This window comes from Electrona antarctica (genome assembly GCF_951216825.1).
Source record: "Electrona antarctica genome assembly, chromosome: 10".
NCBI classification, from domain to species: domain Eukaryota; kingdom Metazoa; phylum Chordata; class Actinopteri; order Myctophiformes; family Myctophidae; genus Electrona; species Electrona antarctica.
Genome location: NC_136791.1, coordinates 48,170,884 through 48,195,368, shown reverse-complemented (window position 1 = coordinate 48,195,368; position 24,485 = coordinate 48,170,884). Strand labels below are relative to the sequence as shown.

General features: G+C 42.1%; 1 protein-coding gene across 2 annotated transcripts in view; it reads right to left on the bottom strand.

Moving 5' to 3' along the window:
• Positions 1 to 2,876: 2,876 nt before the first annotated feature.
• The window catches only part of LOC306931015 (inhibitory synaptic factor 2A-like), a 39,303-nt gene continuing 17,694 nt past the window's right edge, over positions 2,877 to 24,485 (bottom strand). Inside the window, exons 3-5 of one of the 2 annotated variants that reach the window (XR_013790952.1) lie at positions 22,285 to 22,356; positions 4,518 to 4,982; positions 2,877 to 4,357 (exon numbers count right to left, since the gene is read on the bottom strand). Coding sequence is in view for 1 of the 2 variants with exons in the window: in XM_079512182.1 (XP_079368308.1) it covers positions 4,799 to 4,982; positions 22,285 to 22,356 (256 nt within the window). In the remaining variant the exon portion in view is untranslated. Of the gene's footprint in view, positions 4,983 to 22,284; positions 22,357 to 24,485 lie in introns of both variants that reach the window. The other variant, XM_079512182.1, reaches the window with a different exon arrangement.

Below are 24,485 nucleotides of genomic sequence, written 5' to 3'. Positions count from 1 at the left end.
TTTACAGAAAACGTAGACGCAACTGTTTTTTTATGGGACGCTACAGGTTTTTCAATGTGCTATGCATTAAATTAAATTTGATTAATTAAATTTGATGAATTTAATGTCGATTTTCCATGGTTTTATGAAATGTGATACAGCTCCTTAGAAGGGTCATGGTTCTTAATCTTACTATTATATCCTGCTAATGATATGACAACCTCAACCTCAGGTTCACAACCAAGGGGAAATTGTATATTTAATGTAATAATGCATATCTTATCTTTCTAAAGAGCTAATGTATGTTATTTTAGGGTGCAAGACAATCCCAGACTTCCAGGTGGGTTGTTTTATGAGGGCATTATGTTATCAGCACATCGACACAGCCATTCAGTGCTTCGATGCCTTGCTCAACACCCAGCACCATGAGTCACGTAAATGTGCACAGTGAAATGTGCAGCCAGAAACCTCTTATCTCCATATTTTAACTTTTTAAGTGGTGCAACCACTTCCTTAAGTGACTATGTGTGTGGGTGGGTGTGTGGGTGTGTGGGTGCGTCTGAGCACGGAAACAGCATGGTTGTAACTCTGTCATTTCTCAACCGTTTCGGACGCGGGGCGGCTCGCCGGAATCGGGCCGGCACCCTGGATGCGTTCCTGTGGGTCTGAACCCCCCCCCCTCCCCCGGAGTTGCACCACTTACTTTACACGGGTGTGATTTTTTTCCCGTGAATGAACAGCCTACTTCAGGGTTCCCCAATTAATTTTCCTCGAGGGCCATATTTTGACTAGGGTACCAGGCTGGGGGCCGAGTCCGCACGCGTGAGGTCGAGGTCTTGCCCTGAAAATTCATTTTCAGGGCAGGACCCCATTTGAAAAGGATGCCCAGTTTGACATGCATAGGCTACTGACTCCCATTTAATGCCATGTATATCTGGGACCCCCCCCCCAAAAAAATATTTTTTTTTTAAAATTCTGCGATCTGCCATTTGCGGCCCGCAGAGCGCCCCCTTGCGGCCCGCGGGCCGCCTATTGGGGAACCCTGCTTCTACTTGATCATACTACAGCGTCACACAAAAGCATCAAAAGTACCGCATAGCAGTTCCGCAAGCTTGAAACGCGACACAAAAAGCGACGCGATTTGAGCTTGGCGATCTGCTACCGTTGACGCTTCTGAATTTGAATCCTGAACAGTAACAGTTTTTGGACATGAGGTTCCCACCTGACCGAGACGACATACAGCAAACTCACTTTACACTTTAAAATTGTAGACATTACAATTTTACTTTGTACCCATGTACCTCTCAACCATTAGCCAGTTTCAAAACCCCAAGGCCTCTCATCAGTGAAACACAACCGTTTGTGCAATTACTGTGATTTATCTTCATTTGTGGTGTATTTTCGTCATCGAGACCTCAATGTTTACTCCAGTAAATCTGTGCGAGAGTTCATCCTCTCCTGCAAATGCCCCACACTCACAGCCAGGCCTCCACCTCCTGTGTCAGACTCAGTGCTAAAGCTAGTGGTTCTCAAACTGTCGTCCAGGGACGCCCAGAGGTCCTTGAAGGGGTTCCAGGGGGTACCCAGTGTAGCAGAGTGGCTCAGATGGCCTCAATAGTCTAATATCTCCCCCAGTCCATAGGCATATCCCTTTGGTCTAGTGGCTAAGATGTTGGACTTTCACGCGGGAGGCCCGAGTTCGAATCCCAGGCGTTACATTGGTGCTGTGACCCGGATCGGGAGCAGGTCCAAAGGGGGGTGAGTGTAGCAGAGTGGCTCAGAGCCTCTGCCTGATGGCCTCAATAGTCTAATATCTCCCCTGGTCCATAGGGATATCCCTTTGGTCTAGTGGTTAAGATGTTGGACTTTCAAGCGGGAGGCCTGAGTTCGAATCCCGGGAGTTACACCAGCATAATGTGGAAGAAAAAAATTGCTCAATACCGACAGCAAGTGGATTCATGAATGTATGCATATAGACAATATTTTAGGCCAATAAAAAAAAACTATATACCAAATTTCCCACTTTAAACAAAAGAAACCTGTTGGCTGAGAGACTATTTGAAAATATGTGCTCTACGAGCTCATAATGTGAGGCGTTGTATGTATGAATGTATGAGCATGTATACATCTGCTATTTTCATGTTGAATCATCTTCTCTTATGGGGATCCCTGGCACAAAATCTTTTCAACTATCGGGTCCATGGCCAAATACATGAAAATACAATTGGAAAATGTTTGAGAACCACTGCGCCCGAGGACCTGTGCAGCTGCTACCTTGTGTTCCATGGCCAAGTGCATCATGGTCCCCAGTCGTCTGGCGTCATCCTGTCCGCTCGGGGGAGGGTGCTACCAGCACTGGACGGGTAAGAGAAGCAAGGCACTGATCTTGGAGAAGTTGTCTGCATCGGTAGGTCAATAAATGTCATTTTAAACCATGTAGGCCTGACGTCGAAATAAAAAAAACGTTCGCTCTGAAATAACATATATTCAAAGATTTGTGCCGCATTTTTACGATTTTTCAAAAATAGCAGACCTACAAGCTCGTAGCGCGCCACTCGGTGGCGCACTATGAGCTTGTAGATCTGCTATTTTTCAATAGCTAAATTATAACATAATGCTTAGCTACCAAAACAGGTTCCCATCCAGAATGGGTTAAACATTGTTTCATAATACTCAGTACATGTTTCTATATACCCACTACGATTGTAGGGCTGGATAAATTTGCCTTGAGGCACAACTCTTCAAGAAAGATATACTGTATATATAATATAGATTAATATAGATTTTTAATTTTCATATTGTTTTAATACTCGTCCCTTTCCTTATACTTTGGTTTTCAGGTCCATTGTACATCAACCCCCGAAGCATTTTATAACATGTCAAACCAATTGAACTATCCTTTCTGAAGCATTTTCAAGGATATAGCAGCATAATGTATCATTTTCAAGTGAAAATGTTTTAATTTCAAAGTAAAAATAGTACAAAAATGCATATTGCACGTAATCAATGAATTGCACTTGCTCAAGGTACAGCTCTTTGCATGGAAATTGGTGATCTAGTTCCAACTGAATGAAGTAATCCGGTGTGTAATTTAGCGGGATCGTACTGTGTAGATATCCCATTTTGAAAGTTTGAAGAGCAAGAACAAAATGTACAGCAGCAATGATCAATAATATGTCTCACAAAATAAATAACCACTGTAATGTGTATTAGCAATTTAGCGTGCAATTTAATGTAAATGTAACTATAAAGTATTTTCTGCAGTTCAGAAAAATAAATGATAACATACTTTCTATGTATTTTTAGCCCTTTCTACACCTGCAAATTGAGTGTCAGGATTGCCAGTGCCGGTTGCCTGGTGTTGTTTGATGCAGCAAGAAAACATTGATTGTGTATTACAAAGCAGATTTTAAAGTGGAATGTTAAGGTTAATAATACCAAAACACTCTGTAGTGGATGTGATACCAGTAGCCTAATCTAACAGTAGCAATATATTCCTGAAAAACAAACGAACGAATGAATACATAACCATACAGGGCATTTTGCTGAGTGAGGGAATGTATGCACGAGAAGGGAACTCTTCACAAACGTATATTCACAGAGAAATGTCAATATTCTTTACCTTTTTAGAGTTGGAAATTCAATAAAACACATTTTAAATAAGTAATCATAGAAAATATTCTGCCTTAGAAGTAATCAAAAACAGCAGACAATTCAAGAAACCCTGGTATGGAAAATATCCGACATACAGTGGCTGTATGCTGTTAAAAAAGCCCACCATCGTCGGCCCATATGAATCATTTTGCATCCTAGAGGACGGACGGCACCTGTTTCAAGAGAAGGGACCCCCAAACAAATATTCCTTTTCTCAATTCCGTCAATGTGCTGATAGACTTGCTGAAAGACGAAGAGGACAAACTGTACTGCAGCTCCGCCAGCACTCCTGAAAGTCATGTGTCAGTAGCTAACAGAGCAAAACTGAAATGGAGAGACGGAACAGGACAGAATGACTGGGAGGGAAAAAAAGACATGATAGATGGTGCACAGTGATGGGGCACAGACACAGAGAGAGAGAGATATAAAGGCAGGGACGGCAGACTATAGACAGAAACACAGCGGGAGATGAAGAGGAAGAAATGAAAAACGATGAGTGTGAGCGTGTGTGCGTGTGAGCGTGTGTGCGTGTGTGTGTGTGTGTGTGTGTGTGTGTGTGTGTGACTTGCTGTCATGTACTGTAGCGTGTTTCAGTCTTTTATGCATGTTCCACTCTATATTCAAGCATTTGTGCTTTGCAGGTGGTGGGCTGATGTCCATTCAGCTTCCCAAAGAAAAGGGCCTTCTGCTTGGTGCTTCCTCTCGTTGCCGTGAGTGATATTCTCTAAGGGAGAAGAGACCAAAAGTGTGTTGCATTGGCAAATGCAATTTAAAACCACAAATAAAAAAAGTATGCAGCTGCATTTACCCAGTAAATAAATAACACCCATCTTCCATACATCTTAAATATACTGTATATAAAAAAAACATCTCCCAAATCTCACCTAGTTTTACATCGGCGTAAATTGATCCGCTCTGGCAAATATTCCAGAGACTGAAGGTTTGGCACACTCTAGAACCTCCGTAAGCTAATAATGTATTAGTTTTTTTCAATCCGGCTTCGAAAAGGAGTCTCAGCTCAGAATCCTTATTATAATGGTTCCACTGGTTTCTGTGGTTATCCGTCCTCATGGCTCGTGGATTCCTCTCGTCCATTTTGAGGGAAATATAATGGGCCCAGTAGTAGGCCATTACAATAACAATATATTTATATATACTCTGTATCTCAGAGAAACCAACGTTTCCAGCGGGCATGTCTTTTGGACTCTGTCTTGGACTTGCGTTTAGGGGTGGAAGTGAACACCTCATTGGAATAAGGCAGAGCAGGGCACTGTGGGCTGTCCAATGGGCACAGTCTCTTCATTAGGGGATGCAGCTTGTCTTCTTGAAGTTTGAAGTCCAGCTCCACACTGGAACACAAACAGAAAGAAATCACGTGTCAGTGTATGTGTACTGTACAGCAGTGATAAGTGGGCATGTGTGTGGGTTTGTACCATCACACCTGTTACTGTATATTACTGTATATGCTGCTAAACTTGAGGTTTACGGGCAAATCTAGTGCCCATAATTGCCCGTTAACTCCTCTTTTCACACAGTCATAGCTTTTTGAAGGCAATTTCATTTCGTTTTAGTCATATTTTAGTCATCTGAAATGTTTTAGTGTTATTCTAGTTTTAGTCAGCTAATTATCATTAGATTTTAGTCGACTAAATCTACAGTTGATTTTGTCAAAAAAAGAAGGAAACAATATAGTATTTTTTGACGCCTTGATGGCGTCAAAATGCCAGTTTTGACATGCTGCATGAAGAATAAAGCTGAGCTACAAGCTCACAGCGCATCAGCTTGTAGATCTGCTATTTTCAGTGCAACACCCAAGCACAAACCATAACAAAAATGACTTGTCTAAGTTGTCTGTTAGTTCTACTGGATCTCTTCTCAAATAGTACCTCCCCAATATGTCTAGTTTTTATGTCTACAAAATTGTCAATATATTTTGTCTTAGTTTTAGTAACCATAGCTAAGGTTTTTAGCTTTTTAAGTTTTCGTCTGACATTTTCATCATAGTTTTACTAGACGAAATCAACAATGGTTTGTGTGTGTATATCCTGTCATGCACATGTATATATATGACCTGTACCTACAACAATCTGATCCCAGCAAAGTTAAGTAAAGTTGATGATTTTAACGATTATAACATTTTTGAGCTTGCATTTTTTTTAGCTTGTTGTCAATCCAGAGAGGACCAGATGGAGCCTGGCAGCAGCATGGACACAGCTTAAGTTATTTATACTTATTTTGCTCGCCCCAAAAAAGACAGATTTTCAAGCTACTGTAAGCACACATACAGTAGCATTGCGATGCATCATGTCGTTGGCTTGAAAATCAGACACTGTCATGCAACAAAGTATTAACCCATTCAGGCCTGACGTCGAAAAAAAAAAAAAAAAAGTATTCTAAATAATGACAATTTTCGGAAAGATTTTAGGCACATTTTAACGATTAAAAAAAAATAGCAGACCTACAAGTTCATAGCGCGCCACTCGGTGGCGCGCTATGAGCTTGTAGATCTTCTATTTTCCAATAGCTAAATTATAACATAATGTATGTAACCACCAAAAGGGATTCCCGCTCAAAATGTGTTAAACTTACCACTTACACTCAGAACATTATTGTTTTGTCACCCATATGTAATGCATTCCGGAGACACCTCAGAATACCTTTGCATCATCTCTATTTACACGCATGCCTTTGCAGGGCTTTCCCTGTTGCAGATTATATTTGGATGAAAATAACATTGAAATATGGGCTGCCCCCTAACATCAGACTTTTCCTCATCTGCACATGTAATCCCAGCTTGGTCATCATCATGATTCTCTTCCGGCCCCACGGCTGAACTCTGCCTGCTTTAATCTCTACAGACTGGGAGAAACGCAGGACTTTTATAATCCCTGCCAAATTAAACCAGTGAGTATTCAACAATGGTATAAATGCACTATTATAAGATTATACAAATAAAATGAGCCTTTAGAGAAATTCAGGTGTCAGGGCATAAGAGTGAAACAGGTGCAGGGAAGAGTATACTTTACTTTACAAGTAAAAGGCTAGAACCAAAGCAAAGATACATTTGATTTTGGTACTAGGGGTGGGTATCAAATTTCATAGCCTTTTGAAGGCAATTTCATATTTTAGTCATCTGAAATGTTTTAGTGTTATTCTAGTTTTAGTCAGCTAATTATCATTAGATTTTAGTCGACTAAATCTACAGTTGATTTTGTCAAAAAAAAAAAGGAAAGAAAATAGTATTATGGCGGGCCTTGATGGCGTCAAAATGCCAGATTTTACATGATGCATGCTGATAGGGATGGGTATCAAATTTAGGTACAAAGTAGAAACCAAATTCAAATTTCCGGGTGGCGAGTATACCCAACTACCCATATAAATGAAGGAACTGAATCGGAATCAATACAATCCTAATCATCTAAGGGTCCAGTACTTTACTGAATGAATAAAGCAACATGGAATAAACTGTCCATTACATTTCAGTTGATACTTGATGTAACATTAGTTTACAGGAACTACAGTATTGTGTTTGGTTACCGTAAATTAACCAAAGATTAAGATTCTAAAAATGTCTTCTACATCCTGACAGTTTTCTGAAAAAGCTATTCTGGTTCTTCGATTTTTCAAAAATAGCAGACCTACAAGCTCGTAGCGCGCCACTCGGTGGCGCGCTATGAGCTTGTAGATCTGCTATTTTTCAATAGCTAAAGCATAGCATAATGCTAACACCAAAAGGGGTTCCCGCCCAGCTTTAGCTCTCTCAGATACTACTAAGATGTACACACAGTATATGTACTATAGTCCTGGTCTGTCCGTTGACACGGAAAGATAACACAAGAATTAAAATACTTGTAAGAATTGGAATCGATAAAATGCTAACGATGCCCATCCCTGGGTAATAAACATCTGCACTGGCCCTTTAGAATGAGTTGGATGGGGTGGGTTAATAAATATGAAAAATACATACAAAGACTTGATATCATATCATAACTTGTGCTATACCCGTTTGCCAATATGATACACATCATATTGTTCCTGAACTATATATTAAGTTATTATATATTATATATAATCACTATACAAATTGATTTGAAGCAGACAAAGTCAGCAAACTCCACTTGACACTAAGACATTTCTTTAGATGTATTTTCATTTTTATCTTACAGTATTTGATCGAGCTAATTAGGCAGAGATACGCCGCTTCAACAAATGATTTCGGCGAAGTGCGGCGGTGATTACAGTAACACGTCCTCTAATGCTGTGTGTGTCTCACTTACAGCGTGCCACTCAAACTCCAGAGGACGGAGGGAGAAGGGGGAGACACGGGAACTGCCAATCCAGAGGTCACACAGCTGTCAAGGTCAGCCGTGTAGCCCCCCCGCCCCCCCTCGTCCCCCCCATCCCTGTCTACAAGTTGACACTTGGACGTACAAAGCTTGGCCCTGCATCAACCACCGTGATGGGCAGTCCAATTAGAGCACTGAACGATATGCTGTGCTCAAAGTGACAGCACGAGTCCCGAGAGCGGTCCTCACTCTTAAGATAAGTGTCAGTTAAGAATTGCACTCTATTAAATCCTTCAGGGGAGACGATGGAGGCCGGGACAAGGAGGTGTAGGAAAGCAAGGACTTCCACTGAATCAACGTGTGAGATCAAATGAACAGAAGCCTGACAACATCGGGATCGGGACGGGAATTAACCTTTTTGTTATCAATATGGCTCGTTCTGTATAATGCTACATCATTATCAATCAGGTGGGATTGTGCGGTACAAACAATCTTCGGTATGTCTGTGTAGCAGAGTGGCTCAGAGCCTGATGAGCAAAATCCTAATAGCTCACCCAGCCAAGGTCAGGCTATAAGATGTCGGCTTTCCACACGGAAGACCTGGGTTCGAAACCCGGGCGTTACATATGTAGGTATTCCACCAAAAAAAAGATAATCAATTGAACATAGATGCTTTCCTGGTTTTAATGGGTTAAATGTACTGTCATATGAACATTATGAACATTATGAACATTATGAACATTTTGAAAGATCTTGAAAGTGTGAGAAACTACCGATGTAGAAGGCATTTGTAGAATCGGCTTCAGGTAATAATGGGTTAAAGTTCTTAACCCATTCTGGGCGGGAACCCATTTTGGTGTTTTAAACATTATGTTATAATTTAGCTATTGAAAAATAGCAGATCTACAAGCTCATAGCGCGCCACCGAGTGGCGCGCTACGAGCTTGTAGGTCTGCTATTTTTGAAAAATCGGGAAAATGTAGTGCAAATCTTTGAATATATATTCTTTAAGAGCGAACATTTTTAACTCAAATCTTTGCTTCTGGGGGAGGTCCCTGGAACAACATATTTTCAGATGGGGGTCGGAGGCCAATTACATATATTTTTTGGGGTGCTTGACATGAAATATTGAGAACCACTGATATAGAAACATGAGGTTTTTCAGGAAAAATAAATACATTTTAAAAAGGCATTTTTTTAATTTCGACGTCAGGCCTAAATGGTTTAATGTTTGTATTATTCCATTGTAGCAGAGTAGTACTGCCCTAAGCTCAGTCTAAAATCAGCCTTAGGCCAAGGGGGAATTCCCCTTTGGCAAAGTAGTAGATGCTTGGGTTCCCACGCAGACCTTGTGGGTTCCAAATCCAGGTGGCACCATGCATGCACACAACCACATCACATTGAAAGGAAATTGTTGAAATAACGTGAAATCATTGAGTCATCCACAATCTATAGTCTCTCAGACATACTACTGGCTCACACAATTTATACACACAATCTATAGTCTCTCAAGACATACTACTTAGTACTTACACAATGTTGAAATGCACTGAAACTCCAATGCTCACGCACGCACACACGCACGCACAGAGACACACACACGCGCACACACACACACACACACACACACACACACACACACACACACACACACACACACACACACACACACACACACACACACACACACACACACACACACACACACACACACACACACACACACACACACACACACACACACACACACACACACAGTTTCACCTTTGCAGGCATAAGTCCTACTGGAAATCTAATTAGTCAAAGCCAATTTAGCTGGCTGCTTGGCAGAAATGGAAGTTAAAAATAAATATATAAAATACCTTTTAGAATGTATTTTCATGAACGGAAATGACAAACAGGTGACAGCTTCCTGGGCAGAACTGGATTTATAATGTATACTGTTACAGTAGCATTCATGATGTGAATATAGTCTCTCCAGCAAGGCAGACAACACTTCCACAATCTTCGAATGCTTACAGACTATAATTCTACCTCGTAAAAGTTCTGCACACAGGATTGTTTGTTAGTAGGTATCTGTGTAAGCGAATGATTTCTACACAGAGGAGAGCAGAATCGCAGCATATATAGTTTCCCCACAGAATGGTACTGGCACTTATTAAGCAATTAATCACTTGGCAGATCGCTGCAATTACTGTACACTGAGGACAATATTGGCTCAGCGGGGCGTCGGTGGCCCCAGGGAGTAGATGCATGCGTGGGCAAACAAAACCCCCCAGATCCAAGATCATCTCTCCACTCAAACAGACAAGAGACGGCTGGAGACGCAAAGGCTTTTCTAGGGCACTGGGTAGAGCAGATTAATCATCTCTTTAGCTATGCTCTGTAAGGAGCTGTTACTGTGATCAGGGCCATATACAGTATACAGATTGTTTGCCTGTGGTCCTTGGCGGGATGAGCACTATTCACTGTTTGGTTGCTCATGAGGAGGGGTTTTCTATAGCTTGTGAGTCACCACTCTTGCGCGGCAAGCTCAGTTGTCTCAACGATAGCCTCGGAAACCCAGACGTTTTTATTTCCAGGGAGGAAAAAAAAGTCTGGGTCAGAGTCCACTTCAATTCGGCATAGAGTAGCACAAACATCACTCACTCTCTGCTGATTTCTGATCGTCTGCACCTTTGTTAAATTGACACACACGCACACATATACACACACTCCTCTCTCTCTCTGTCGCTCTAATTAATCAGTCTCATGTCTAGCAGCTGCGCATAGTTTTTCCCGGCGGATCCTGCCGGGAGCTGCCTATGCCATAAAAAGCATAGGTGAGTTCCAGGCTATCTCAACGATGACTACCTGTTCTCACAACAATGTGCCCCCGCCCTGTACTATATTCCTCGTCACTCACTCCATTATGGGACCTGCATCAACATCAAATAATTTCCCCGAGATGTCTCCCTTCAGCCATTCACAGCTCAAAACCTTCACTTAACAAGACGAGTTGCTGAGGTCCAACGTACGTGTTAAACTTCAGATGTACATGTACTGGATTTATAGGTTAAAAGTCACTAGAGAGTGACAGTTATTTTCATTGCTGGCAGGTGCTGAAGCCAATTCAAGCCATACCTTCTTATAGGCTGTGGCCATATCACATACATCAGACACAAATGTCAATGTCCCAGCCTGTTACATGGCTATCTGCCATGTCAAAACCGTCAAGTTAATGAGAAATGAGCAGATGCTGATTTCTTTACAGTTATTCACCAAAAACATCAACACCGTATCCATCTCTCTGCACGTACGGGGTGCAAGAGGCGCTAATTAGCTCTTTGCATCTTATTATATCATGTTTTTTTATAACCCAATTGTTCTTGAAATCCATTGTCAGTGCCAAATTGGAAACACTCCACAGCAACAACAGCAACAACAAAGAGACACACATGTTTCACCAGCTTATTGCACTTGATCCAATTCTTCACTTCATAGAAAATTACACAGCATGCTAAGCATATCAGCTTTTATTGTGCTTTTTGTTCTAGGCTTCCTTCTGTGCTACTGCTGTGCTTCAGGTTGGCTCGGTAGACTGCATGCTGTCTGCTCGCAATGCTCTTGCAAATCCTGTTTGAACTCCTCATGTTTATAAGCGTGGTGGGGGAAATATGAGAAGCAAATGCTCACACCCACAATAAATACTCTACAATAAATAATCTCTCTCTGAGATCCAGGCTCCTCCTGTCTACATGTCGAAGTGTCCTTGGGCAAGACACTGAACCCCAAATTGCTCCTGATGTGCTGGTTGGTACCTTGCATGGCTTCCGCTGCAATCGGTGTATGAATGTGTGTGTGTGAATGGGTGAATGTAATGCACAATCTATGTAAAGCGCCTTGGGTAAAGGCGCTATATAAATGCACCATTTACCATTTACGGACATTTTCTGCTGATTCCTTTGAGGGAGCTTTTTTTACGTGGTCTGTCGTTTTAGAATATGTACTCTACCCCCAACCCTACCGTACCGTACCCTAATAGCATGTGATGTGAAAACGTATAGGCCATTTTCCCTACTTTCATCCTCTCAATCTATCTCTCCCTGCCTCTCTCTCTCTCGCTTTCCCACTGCTATATTTGTGCCCTGTTTGTAGCAGTGATGTATGAGATATACAGGGGGGGGGGGGTGGGGGGGTGGACTGTCAGTGGAGAGCTGAGTTCTGGTAAGGTCCCATAGATTGACTACCTTATCTCAGCAGTGGCTGTTGGCCTGGATTTATTGGACATATTGGAGCTGTCGTGCCACTCTAAAATTAAGACCCGGTTTGAGGTTTCTCAGTGGCTGCTAATCTTGGGTCATGGTTGCAATGTGCAGTTACTGTGTCCAAGTTTGAGGAATAATTGGCTTTTTGCTCCTGGCTCTCTCTTTTCTTGGCCCGTGTTTAATTTGGCACACCATACCACAAGGCAGCAGCCTGATTTAAAGGCAGAATTTGATACAAGTGACCATGAAATCCTCATAAATTGCCTCAAGGGTGTGTTACAGAATGTGTTCTAAACTGGTTCTGAACATACATTACAGGAGGGATATTCGTCAGAGAAATGTGATATAACATTAGGTGTTGCCTTGGGTCTTTTCTGTTCAAGCCCTACAGTATGCTTCTGCTACAGCAGGTGTTGTCATTAGAGCAGTGCTTCTCAAAGTTTAAATTTAAATTTAATATAAGCAGGAAGCAGGAAGGCAATAAGCAATAAGAATAATATGCACAATAAGCCATAGAAACATGGAAGATTAAACTTCAGAAAAAGAAGACCATGTAATTGTGACAGGGTCAGCTTTAATTGTGTGTGTGTGTGTGTGGGGGGGGGGGGGGGGGAATAAGCAAAGAAATTAGCAGATCTACATGCTCATAACACGTCACATCACAGATCAGCTTTTTGTATTAACAATAAAATCGGCATGAGCAATTATTAAAGCTATCAAATGCTGTAATTGTAGTGGGGTATAATAAATTAACACCACACCTACCATCAGTTCCCAGGACTTCCAGCAATCTTGCAGCACTAAACCAAGCTACTCCTCATACACTGAGTTGGCAGTGCCCGGATTTGAACCCATGACCTTGTGTTCCAAAGGTGGTAGCTCTACCTACTGTGCTATCCAGACAGAATCAGTTGTTCTATTGTTAACAGCTAAATCATTCAGTGTTTGTGATGACAATGTGTGTCCTGGTTTTGGGCATGTCATTAATCATTACTACAGTGTGTTCACTAACTGGTCCATAGATCGTGTGTAGAACGTTTCACACACATTGCTCAAAGATCCAGGCAGAAAATCATATCATAGGTATAAGCATTTTTCAAACTGCTCAAACTGGCGCAATATCTGAGGGTGGAGCTTACTGGTCAAAGTTACAGATGTGTTCCCCATGAGTCAATGAACATGTGGAAACTAGTGCCATGACTTTTGGCCAAACGAGGCATGCCTGTTCAAAGGTTTAATTTTCAAAAAAATTGCCCTTTGGCCAATTGGAGTAAGGCTGGTTTCAGTGCTATTTGGCATGACCATCTACCATACTGTAAAGTTTCATAAGCATATGACACTGCATGTATGTATTATGGGCAGAAGATACATTTTCACAAAACAGCAATTTTCATTGGCTCATAAAACCTTCGTTTTTTCACATTTCTTTTTTTACTATAGATTCCCTTGTCCGTATAGGTCCAAAGTTGACGTGTAGAGATTTTCGTGCATTTTGATTAAAGATCGTGGGAGGAGATACATTTTAACTGATTTTCATATAATTCAAAATGGCGGGTGATCTAGAGGTCAGAGGTCAAAAGTAAGAGCACAAAACTTGTTCTGCATGAGGAGACGCATATGTGTATATGCTCGTTCAAAGTTTTGCATTTTCAATTGAGTGCTATAGCGCCACCCTTTGGCCAATGGTCGTGCATGGGCTTCGCATCCTCACCGTTTGGCATGGCCCTCTACCATATTACCGAGTTTTACGAAAACCGAATGCACGGTTCAGCCAGAACTGCTATTTTTGGCGGAAGGAGAAGGAGAAGGAGAAGAAAGAAAGAAAACATACAAAAACAATAAGGGACCAAGTCCCTTCAGGACTGCTTAAAAAATGTCCATGAATTCAAGGCTGAATGTACTTTTTTTGGAGAGAGAGCGAGTGCATTTTCAGGCAGCGGCATCAGCCGCGGAACACCCGTGGCTGGCCGTAGTGTTTCTCGGCGGCATCAGTCCGACACTCTACCCCAAACCCTAAACCTAACCCTAACTGCAAGCATGACGCAACGCATGGCATCAGCCTCGGAACAACCACGGCATCAGTCCGACACTCTATCCCAAACCCTTACCCAGTAACCACAAGCACGATGCAATGCATGTCGGACCAATGCACTGCCGCGTAAGCGAGCGGCAGTCGAGTGTTATAACCCCCCAGTTTCCCCGACAGATGCCGCCCCTTCTCCCACAGCGCCGCGGCTGTTAACCGGCAGTTGCGGCGTGGAGCGGCGGCCACGAGATGGAGCGGCAGTGGAGTGACATAATCCCCCGGCAGATGCCACCCGTCCCCCCGCAGCGCCGCAGTTGTTACCAGAAGTAGCGGCGTCTGGAGCGCGGCTGCATAACGGACCGACGGAACGGAGCTGTCATATTCCATCCACTTACTGTCGCGTCTCATTACCGTTGCCGGAGAATGCACTCGCTGCTTCTGCTTTTTTGGGTGAACTACTCCTTTAACCACTTTTAACCCTGTATGCACAAATTATGGCACAAATAATTGTAAGATGTGGGCGGTGGTGGCTCAGGGGTAGAGTGGCTGGATGGTAACCGCAAGGTTGCCAGTTCAAACCCGGGCTCCCCCAGAGTTAGTGTCGAAGTGTCCTTGAGCAAGACACTGAACCCCTAATTGCTCCTGATGTGCTGGTTGGTGCCTTGCATGGTTTCTGACGCCATCGGTGTATGAATGGGTGAATGTAATGCACAATCTATGTAAAGCGCCTTGGGTTCACGGCCAAATAAAAAAATAATATAGTGGTCTGTCTGTAATCAATGTAATACTGTACAAGGCTCAAGCATAAGTTTGCAGAAGCATACTACTGAATACTGAACTATTTTCTTATATTTACAACTATATTGCAATGCAATACTGTACAAGGCTCAAGCATAAGTTTGCAGAAGCATACTACTGAATACTGAACTATTTTCTTATAATTACAACTATATTGCAATGTAATACTGTACAAGGCTCAAGCATAAGTTTGCAGAAGCATACTACTGAATACTGAACTATTTTCTTATTATTTACAACTCTCACACTGCAGGCACAGACAGATAGCGCTGTGATAAATTGCCACGTCGCTTGCCAAACACAGCTCGGCTCTATTCAAGGACAGTTAGAAATTTGTAGGAGGCATGGAATTCAGAGAAGATGAGTCGAAAAAAAACAACTATATTTAATGATAGGGAGCACAGATGAAATGATAATCTTCCACTTTGTTTACACTCCATGGAGAATGATTTGCATCCTCATTGCCAAGTTATTACCGTCCCACATGGATTGGTGTCGGTGGCTGATGGTTTTTAACCCATTTAAGCCCGACGTTGAAATTCAAAAAATGTCTTCAAAAACTGTTTTCTGAAAAACCTTATGTTTCTGTATCAGTGGTGCTCAATATTTCATGTCAAGGACCCCAAAAACTACATGTAATTGGCCTCCGCCCCCATCTGAAAATATGTAGTTCCAGAGACCTCATCAGAAGCAAAGATTTGAGTTATAATGTTCACTCTGTAATAATATATATTCAAAGATTTGAGGCACATTTTCACAATTTTTCAAAAAATAGGCGCGCTACGAGCTTGTAGATCTGCTATTTTTCAATAGCTAAAGCATAACATAATGGTACACCAAAAGGGGTTCCCGTCTAAAATGAGTTAAGGTTCACTAAATCGTTTCAGATCTCACACAGTGAGGTTCAGAACTTCATTGCCATGCGGAGCAGGTGTATCTCTGTCTCAGTGAGGTCTGTCTCTGTCTGTCTCTGTCTCAGTGAGGTCTGTCTCTGTCACAGTGAGGTCTGTCTCTGTCTGTCTCTGTCACAGTGAGGTCTGTCTCTGTCTGTCTCTGTCTCAGTGAGGTCTGTCTCTGTCTCAGTGAGGTCTGTCTCTGTCTCAGTGAGGTCTGTCTCTGTCACAGTGAGGTCTGTCTCTGTCTCAGTGAGGTCTGTCTCTGTCTCAGTGAGGTCTGTCTCAGTGAGGTCTGTCTCTGTCACAGTGAGGTATGTCTCTGTCTCAGTGAGGTTCAGAACTCCATTGCCATGCGGAGCAGGTGTATCTCTGTCTCAGTGAGGTCTGTCTCTGTCTCAGTGAGGTCTGTCTCAGTGAGGTCTGTCTCTGTCTCAGTGAGGTCTGTCTCTGTCACAGTGAGGTTCAGAACTTCATTGCCATGCGGAGCAGGTGTATCTCTGTCTCGTATAAAGATGAGATCACTGAATCAATGTGGAATTCCCTTTTGGGGTCTTTCTTTCTCCCTGTAGACTATAGTCCCCAAATAATAATAATAAAAAAAAACCCTTCAGAAAATGACCCTGTAGGCATTCCTGCAGAAAAGTATTTAATGTGTTGTTTCTATATGATTTTTATGTGCTGAATCCATTTGTGCTGTATGCCGAGTTAGACGAGTCACCGTTTTGTCAGAAATTGAGTTATTACCATAATTAATCACTATAAAAACTGGAAATGGCTATAATTCTGATAAATAATTGTACATAATGTGTTGTTTCTATATGACTTTTATGTGCTGAATCCATTTCTGCCGTATGCCGAGTTAGACGAGTCACCGTTTTGTCAGAAATTGAGTAATTCGCATTTAGTATTTAGCATTTTTTGAAAGTTCAATGTAACCCAAATAAGAATCCACTGTATGCCGGTGAAATAAGGGTCCCAGTATTTTAGAATTCCTCTTCCAAACATCCTGGGCAAAGTAAAGTATACATTGGGCCCCTGGTGGTGACCCAAAACGCATTGAATTCAATGGAGCGACATTCTATAAATAGCTATTCTATAATGGGGATTTCTGCTTTGTAGAACTCACCCCCAGATTGAGTTACAGCGACATAGATGCACTGTACACATTACTGTCTGGTGCTTTTGAAGCCGGGCATTTGAGAACCAAGACAGTGAGTGCATGGTGTGCAGGACGGTGCTAGAGCTCTGTGAAGGGGTCAGTTAATGGTGTGAAGTAGTTAGGGTGGCACTACTTTAGATTGGTTGTAAACCCAATGCATGACAGAGCAGAGACATCTATCTGAAAAAAACAAAATGTCCAGGAGGGGAGGGGAGGGGGTTCAAGGTCTAATTCTCACTCTGTGTTTTAGTGATTCATTATGCTAATTACTTACTACGAAACGGTGACTCGTATCACTCGGCATACGGCATAAATTGATTCAGCACATAAAAATCATGTAGAAACAACACATTAGTTTTTTTGTGATTAATTATGCTAATTACTCAATTTCTAACAAAACAGTGACTCGTGTCACTCGGCATACGGAAGAAATGGATTCAGCACATAAAAGTAATGTAGAAACAACACATTAAGCACAATTATTTATCAGAATTATAGCCAATTTCCAGTTTTTAGTGATTAATTATGGTAATTACTCAATTTCTAACAAAACGGTGACTCGTATCACTCGGCATACGGAAGAAATGGATTCCGCACATAAAAACTATATAGAAACAACACATTATGTACAATTATTTATCAGAATTATAGCCAATTTCCAGTTTTTAGTGATTAATTATGAATTACTTAATTTCTGACAAAACGGTGACTCGTATCACTCGGCATACGGAAGAAATGGATTCAGCACATACAAGTCATATAGAAACAGTGAATTGCTGAATTTTGGAATGTGTGTGTTTTGGAATGTATGTGATGTCAGTCACATAATTGGTTTGATGATGAAAACTAAATGAGACCAGTCTTCATATGACTTGACGCTGAATTACAGAAATCACAAAACATGCCCTGAATCCAGTCCTCACTCAGCCCTGCACATTTGGACACCTCACTTACCTCAAATTATCCTTAAACAGTACCAAACAAATCAATACAAAGGCTTGTTCAACCAATAGGCACGTCAATAGACACATCGACAGACACAATGCAAATAGTTTTGCCATCAAGCTGAGACACAAAAGGAAAAGGGTTTTGAAGTCTGTAATACAATAAAGAGAGAGTAAAGGAACCGGTCAAACTGTAGTCTGTTATGACAGAGCATGCGGTTTTCTATATGATTTATGCTGTGTGCTATGAACAGGTTTAAATCACCCACACCACAAGTGTGTTTAAATTCATGTTTCGACCTTCAAACATTAAAGGAACTACAATATGCATTTTAAAGCTGTTTTTAATATTTAATATCATATCGTTTATGTCCCTCGAATGTATTTCTAATGGTTTGAGCCTCAATCACCACTCTGATATAACCAGTCCATGTCATTTATTTCTGGCTACTGAAGCAGTTTTAGCTGCAGTACCACAATGTCCTGAGGTGGTGGGGGCGCTGATATGCAAATTATTGTATCTTTGAGTCATTATAATACTGATGCTAGATAACCCCCAGGCTTGTTTCCATTCCACGCCAGCTTGGGAGATCAACAATGGCGGGCATTGTAAACAAAGTGGAAATGCAAATTTGGAACTGATGAGGGGGAGTTATTATACAAAGTAGGGTGATACAGATGACATAACGCGTACGTACATTCGGCATGGCCTCTCGCTCACCTGCACCTCACTCGGGGGTGCCTCTCGTGGTGGCTTTTAGCAGAGTTGTCACCCTCTTTATGTCTTGGGAACTTCCGCATTCCAGTGTGATTATCAGGACGTTGTAACATGATGTGACAGGGTCAAATGTTTCTGTTTGGTCAGAACAACCCATGACGTCACTACACAGCTTGAGAATGAGAATATAAAGGACCGCCCTAATAGATATACCTTGAACCTTTTGTACCTCTGTTTTTGTATTCATGCTTTGTTTTCCCCGTGTAATGTAATGCACTCTATTGCACTAACATTGTTTTTATGTTTTTTTTGTGAGGACTGTGGATGTATTTTTGAGTAGCCCCTCCTATGTCCAGCTTTGAGGGTTTGTGCACACACAAACATTGTGTTAACACAAACATTTAATGCCATTGACAATGAATGGCCAGCTTTGACTGTTTGTGTAAACACAAACATTGAAGACGAAGGTGAGGATGCAAATTAAATTGTGACTGGCCGGAATGAGAGGATGTACAGTAATAGTATTATGATATTATGACTTCACATGGGTGTGATTAATAGGCCGTGTCCCGTCAAAATAAACAACTAAAGTAAAGTAAGACTTTGGTTCTGTTCTGCAATGCAGTTTCTTTTAACACTCAGGTTTCCACACAGTTTCAGTAACAATAGCTGAGAGATTGCCTGCAGTTTCTAGCCGAACGAACCATTTAGAGAGTGACTTGCTATTCTACTACAGTCCCAACAAAGATAAGTCCATACAATTATCAGATCCCAGAATTACTAGGCAATACCCAGTGCTCAATGAAGTTAATGTATGAGCGCTCTCTCTCTCTCTCTCTCTCTCTCTCTCTCTCTCCAATTGATATTTTCAACAGTCTATTTTCATTTGAGCAGTTTGAGTGGCTTTCCCACCTGCTTCAACATCATTTATACAGCTCTCTGTCAAAATGGCATTTGAGGAAAATTACCTACAGCTAAAGTAGCTCAAGTAGCTACATACAGTAGCTAAGTACAGTTAAAGCTGATTAGGATGCATCGTTTGTTTTTGGTCAATTTGTGATTTTTGTTTGTTTGTTTGTTTTTGTTTGTTTCTTGTTGTAACGGGATATAAGATTTCCTGTCCCCAGCTGCTCTCAGGCGAGCCTGATTGTATTTCTCTTACTGACTAATTCCCTCCCTCTGGCTGTGGATGATTACTTATTCCCCCTGGCTGTCACAGGTCCTACTTTCCTTTTGTGGAGATATTTCTCTTTACTGATTTTATCAATGTACAACACACAATCTGCAGTGTGCAGATATGTGCCTGCTTCCGTTTGGCTCAGCAGGTTCGATATTCCAATTGTACTTTATTTGTATTTATATTTCCCGTTTCCTACAGCAAGCAATTAGTCATATTAAAGGACCACTTCACCACTTTTCAACTTCTCTTCCTATAATTGGTCCTCACTAATGTTCATGATAAAACACCACCATTTTTTTTCCTACTCAGTCTGTGTCTCATAGGAAGGCTTTGGGCAGTTCGGACACCCGTCCACCAGTGACATCATCATTAGGCAGATTTTTTTTAAAACAAGATTTGTTTTAAACTATATTTAGATTTTTATTATCGTGAAAACGATGGCTTCAACTTTTGCATTGCAACTTTTCAGGATTAGCTTGGATTCACCATCGATGATGTCACTGGTGGACGGGTTTCTGAACTGCCCACAGCCTTCTTATGAGACACAGACTGAGTAGAAAAAAATGGTGGTATTTTATCATGAACATTAGTTAGGACCAATTATAGGAAGAGAAGTTGAAAAGTGGTGAAGTGGTCCTTTAAGTAAATCTTGTTTTAACATCATCATCCCTGTACACAAGGACTCTATGCACTATCACTGCCCAGCACGGGAAAAAACACAGTCAGTGGCTAAAGACACATTGCTTTCTGCCTTCGTTCAAAATGTACGGTTTGTGTGTGAGTGTCGTCTCACTTGGACACACGATATTCACAGAGAAACAACAACAACACGGACACGCGGCCTCAGACGTGAGTGCGCCACAGGCGCGCAAGCTTCTAGTACAGTACAAGGGCATGACATCATCCCAGTACACAAGGACTTAACCCATTTAGTAGGGCACTGAACCCCCAACTGCTCCCCCTGGAGCTGCTTAGTGGCCAACAGTATAAGACTGTGGTTGTACTGGTCAGCTCCCAGGTTTTAATGTGTGTGTGTGTGTGTGTGTGTGTGTGTGTGTGTGTGTGTGTGTGTGTGTGTGTGTGTGTGTGTGTGTGTGTGTGTGTGTGTGTGTGTGTGTGTGTGTGTGTGTGTGTGTGTTTCTATGTGCAGGGCGTTGCTGAAAATGAGCACCTGTGCTCAGCTACTTCCCTGGGTAAATAAAGAATTAAAAATAAATAAATAAAACAATTTAGGCCTGACCTCAACATTTTAAAAAAATCTTCTAAATCCTCCAGTTTTCTGAAATAAATATTTTCACGATTTTTCAAAAATAGCAGCCCTACTAGCTCGTAGCGCGCCACTCGGTGGCCCGCTATGAGCTTGTAGATCTGCGTGAGTGATTGATCAAGTCAAAGTGATTAAAAGGTACTCCAAAGCTTTATTAACAGTTGAAGTAAATTGGATGTTCTTGTGTGCCCTCGTTGTACAGTAGCTTGATGAAGTTGACACACGAGGCTATTCCTCTCCACTCATTAGTTAGATCAATTTGTTAGTTATATTCATTAGTTGCTTATAACCCTAGTTATTTGATTGGTTCAGGCTAGTGACTGCATGGTGACGTACGTTACCTATCACACGCACAATTTTGTTGCCATGAGTTTGCTAGCTCGCTCGCATCATTAGTCATACGTGCCTTCGAGTTGCGCGCCGAAAACAGCAGATCTGCAAGGTCACAAAGCATTGCAGACGTGACACGTTGGGGTGCAGTACTTAGTTTAGACAGTTTTTGGTTTAGACTAGTCATTGGTTAGACCAGTCATTAGTCCTAGAACTACAACCTATCTCAAACCCTCACCCTAAACCTAACCTCCCACGGGGCAGCACACCTAAACCTAACGGGTGCAGTACTTAGTTTAGACAGTTTTTGGTTTAGACTAGTCATTGGTTAGACCAGTCATTAGTCCTACAACTACAACCTATCTCAAACCCTACCCCTCACAGGGTGCATACTTAGTACTAGTCTAAACCAAAAACTGTCTAAACTAAGTACTGCACCCCACCCTCACCCTAACCCTAACCTCCCACGGGGCAGCACACCTAAACCTAACCTTAACCCATGTCTAACCAATGACTAGTCTAAACTAAGTATGCACCCCCCGACACGTTCACGCGATCATCAATTTCTCATCTATTTCCAGCGTACGGCACCCTCCTCGTACCACAGAAAAGAGCACAGCCTAAATCAGGCATGAATCTTCCCTAGTTGGCTTGGAGCACAGCGCGGTGGCACTGCACCAAACGCTCCACCGAGTCACAGAGGCAGACCCTTTTCGCATTCAGATGATCTATCATGCAGCAAACACGACACCGCATGCAGCGCTCATTGTGAACTGGCATTGGAAAAGGGCCCCCAGTACCTGTATATGATGCACGCACTGTTTCGACACGTGTCACAGTTTGCCGTATCCTGTCCCGTTCGGTAGGTGAGCCTGCGGAGAGACAAAAGGTGAGAAATATAGTTGTGATTTCCTTGCGATCACCTTTAGATGCGTATTTCAAGGTCTGCTGACCCATCAGGCCTGATGGAATGCGTGGAATTAGTTAATACTGCCGTCTCTGACACCAGGAAGCCTTTTAGATATAGCTGAACATTTTCGGCCTGTTGTAATTCCCCTCTACATTCATTTGATTATCGTAATAGTGTTTGTGATGCAGCAGCGCTGTGAATTTGGTTAGTCATGTTTACAGACATGCTGATTTACCATAATAGGATTACCTTACAATACTTTGACAAGATATACAAAATGCACCCTAGACTTTATCCTATATAGATCAGGGGTTCTCAACGTTTTTAGCCGGGGACCCCCGGAAATGCTTTGGCAATGTCTCGGGACCCGACCCCCAATATAAATTGACTGCTACAATAACCTTAATAATAGAGACAACACACCATAAATAAATACTGAAACCAGATATAATCATTAGGGAAGGTGTATGCATGTACTATATGTAAACTCTTCATTTCCACTTTCCAGCCATTCAGTTGCAAAAAACAAACTTTTTTTTTGTCTTTCTTTTTTTTCAAAATAATTTGGGGACCCACCCAAAATAATTTGGCGACCCCCCCGAGGGGTCGCGACCCACGGGTTGAGAACCCCTGCTATAGATAGCCAAGAAGCAACTTAACGCCGCATAAATCACTGTAACGAGAGATCAATAGTTTTGTTTATGCCACCGCGTGCCTTGTTTTTAATTCTTTGTCCGGCTCAATTTGCTGTAGAAATAATGAGCTGTATAGGGATGCAGAAACAGTCACGGTGACAAATGACATCTGTCTCGTTTTATGGCATAAGTGCACAGCCCCAAGGCTCAGTGCACTATGGAGAGACTGTAATTATTTACATTGCAGTCCTCCACTTTGGGAGGATTCATGCTTTATAGCCCTCTCCCAGGGGCATTGTGGTTGTGGAGGTCCATGGCAAAACATTTCAACGGGTATGAAGATATGATTACTTCTGAATAAATCGTCTCCGTTTTCAAGTAGTGCCGCTATGATGCCCCACGATATAAATTTTGTCCCATATTGTAGAATATATGTGTGTTTGTGGGTTACTAATGCGTGCACAAGCATTAGTGTGGGTTCATGTGCATACTACTGTGCATGCACAATTGCACACACATTAATGTTTGTATACATGTACGGTAGCATTTTGCAGATGTGGGGGTGATGTTAAGATGCAGTGCAGCCGGGGGGAGACTTGATGGGAGACAGGTTGGGGTTGGGCTTTCAACCAGCGCACGTAATTGCTTACTGTCACCAGAGCCCTTCAAACTGATGGATGACAAGTGGAGGGGCTGGACCTCAACAGTTTGCCACGACACGAGGGGTGACCTCATGCACATGTTACTCATATTATATATGCGCACGCACGTGCATGCAGTGCACAGACACACACGGAAAACAGATATGCACAAACGCACACGAACACAGTAGAGAGAGAGAGAGAGAGAGAGAGAGAGAGAGAGAGAGAGAGAGAGAGAGAGAGAGAGAGAGAGAGAGAGAGAGAGAGAGAGAGAGCAACGCGCCTGCATGTGGATCGAAAATGCTGATGGTACGCTCAAGGTCAATGAGTTCAATCCATCCTCTGTTCTGAAATGAAGTTCTTTCATTGTCTCCTCCCCCCCCCCCCCCCCCCCCCCCCCATGCGTGCAAGGACAGTACTACTCCTATAGATCTGACAGCATGCGACGATACAGTACACTGCATTCTGGGAATTTCATACGTGAACCCCAAGTTAATCACTTTAGGCCTGAGCACAAAATTTAAAAAAAAAATCTTCTAAATCCTCCAGTTTTCTGAAATAAATATTTTCACGATTTTTCAAAAATACCAGACCTACAAGCTCGTAGCGCGCCACTCGGTGGCGCGCTATGAGCTTGTAGATCTGATATTTTTCAATAGCTAAATTATAACATAATGTTTAAAACACCAAAAGGGTTCCCGCACAAAATGGGTTAAAGGGCCCTCACTCACTCACTGCGGTATTTACAGTGTGCAACACGCCAGAATGTACATCAAACGCTCACTTTGTACCCGCGCTGACTCAGCACAAAATAC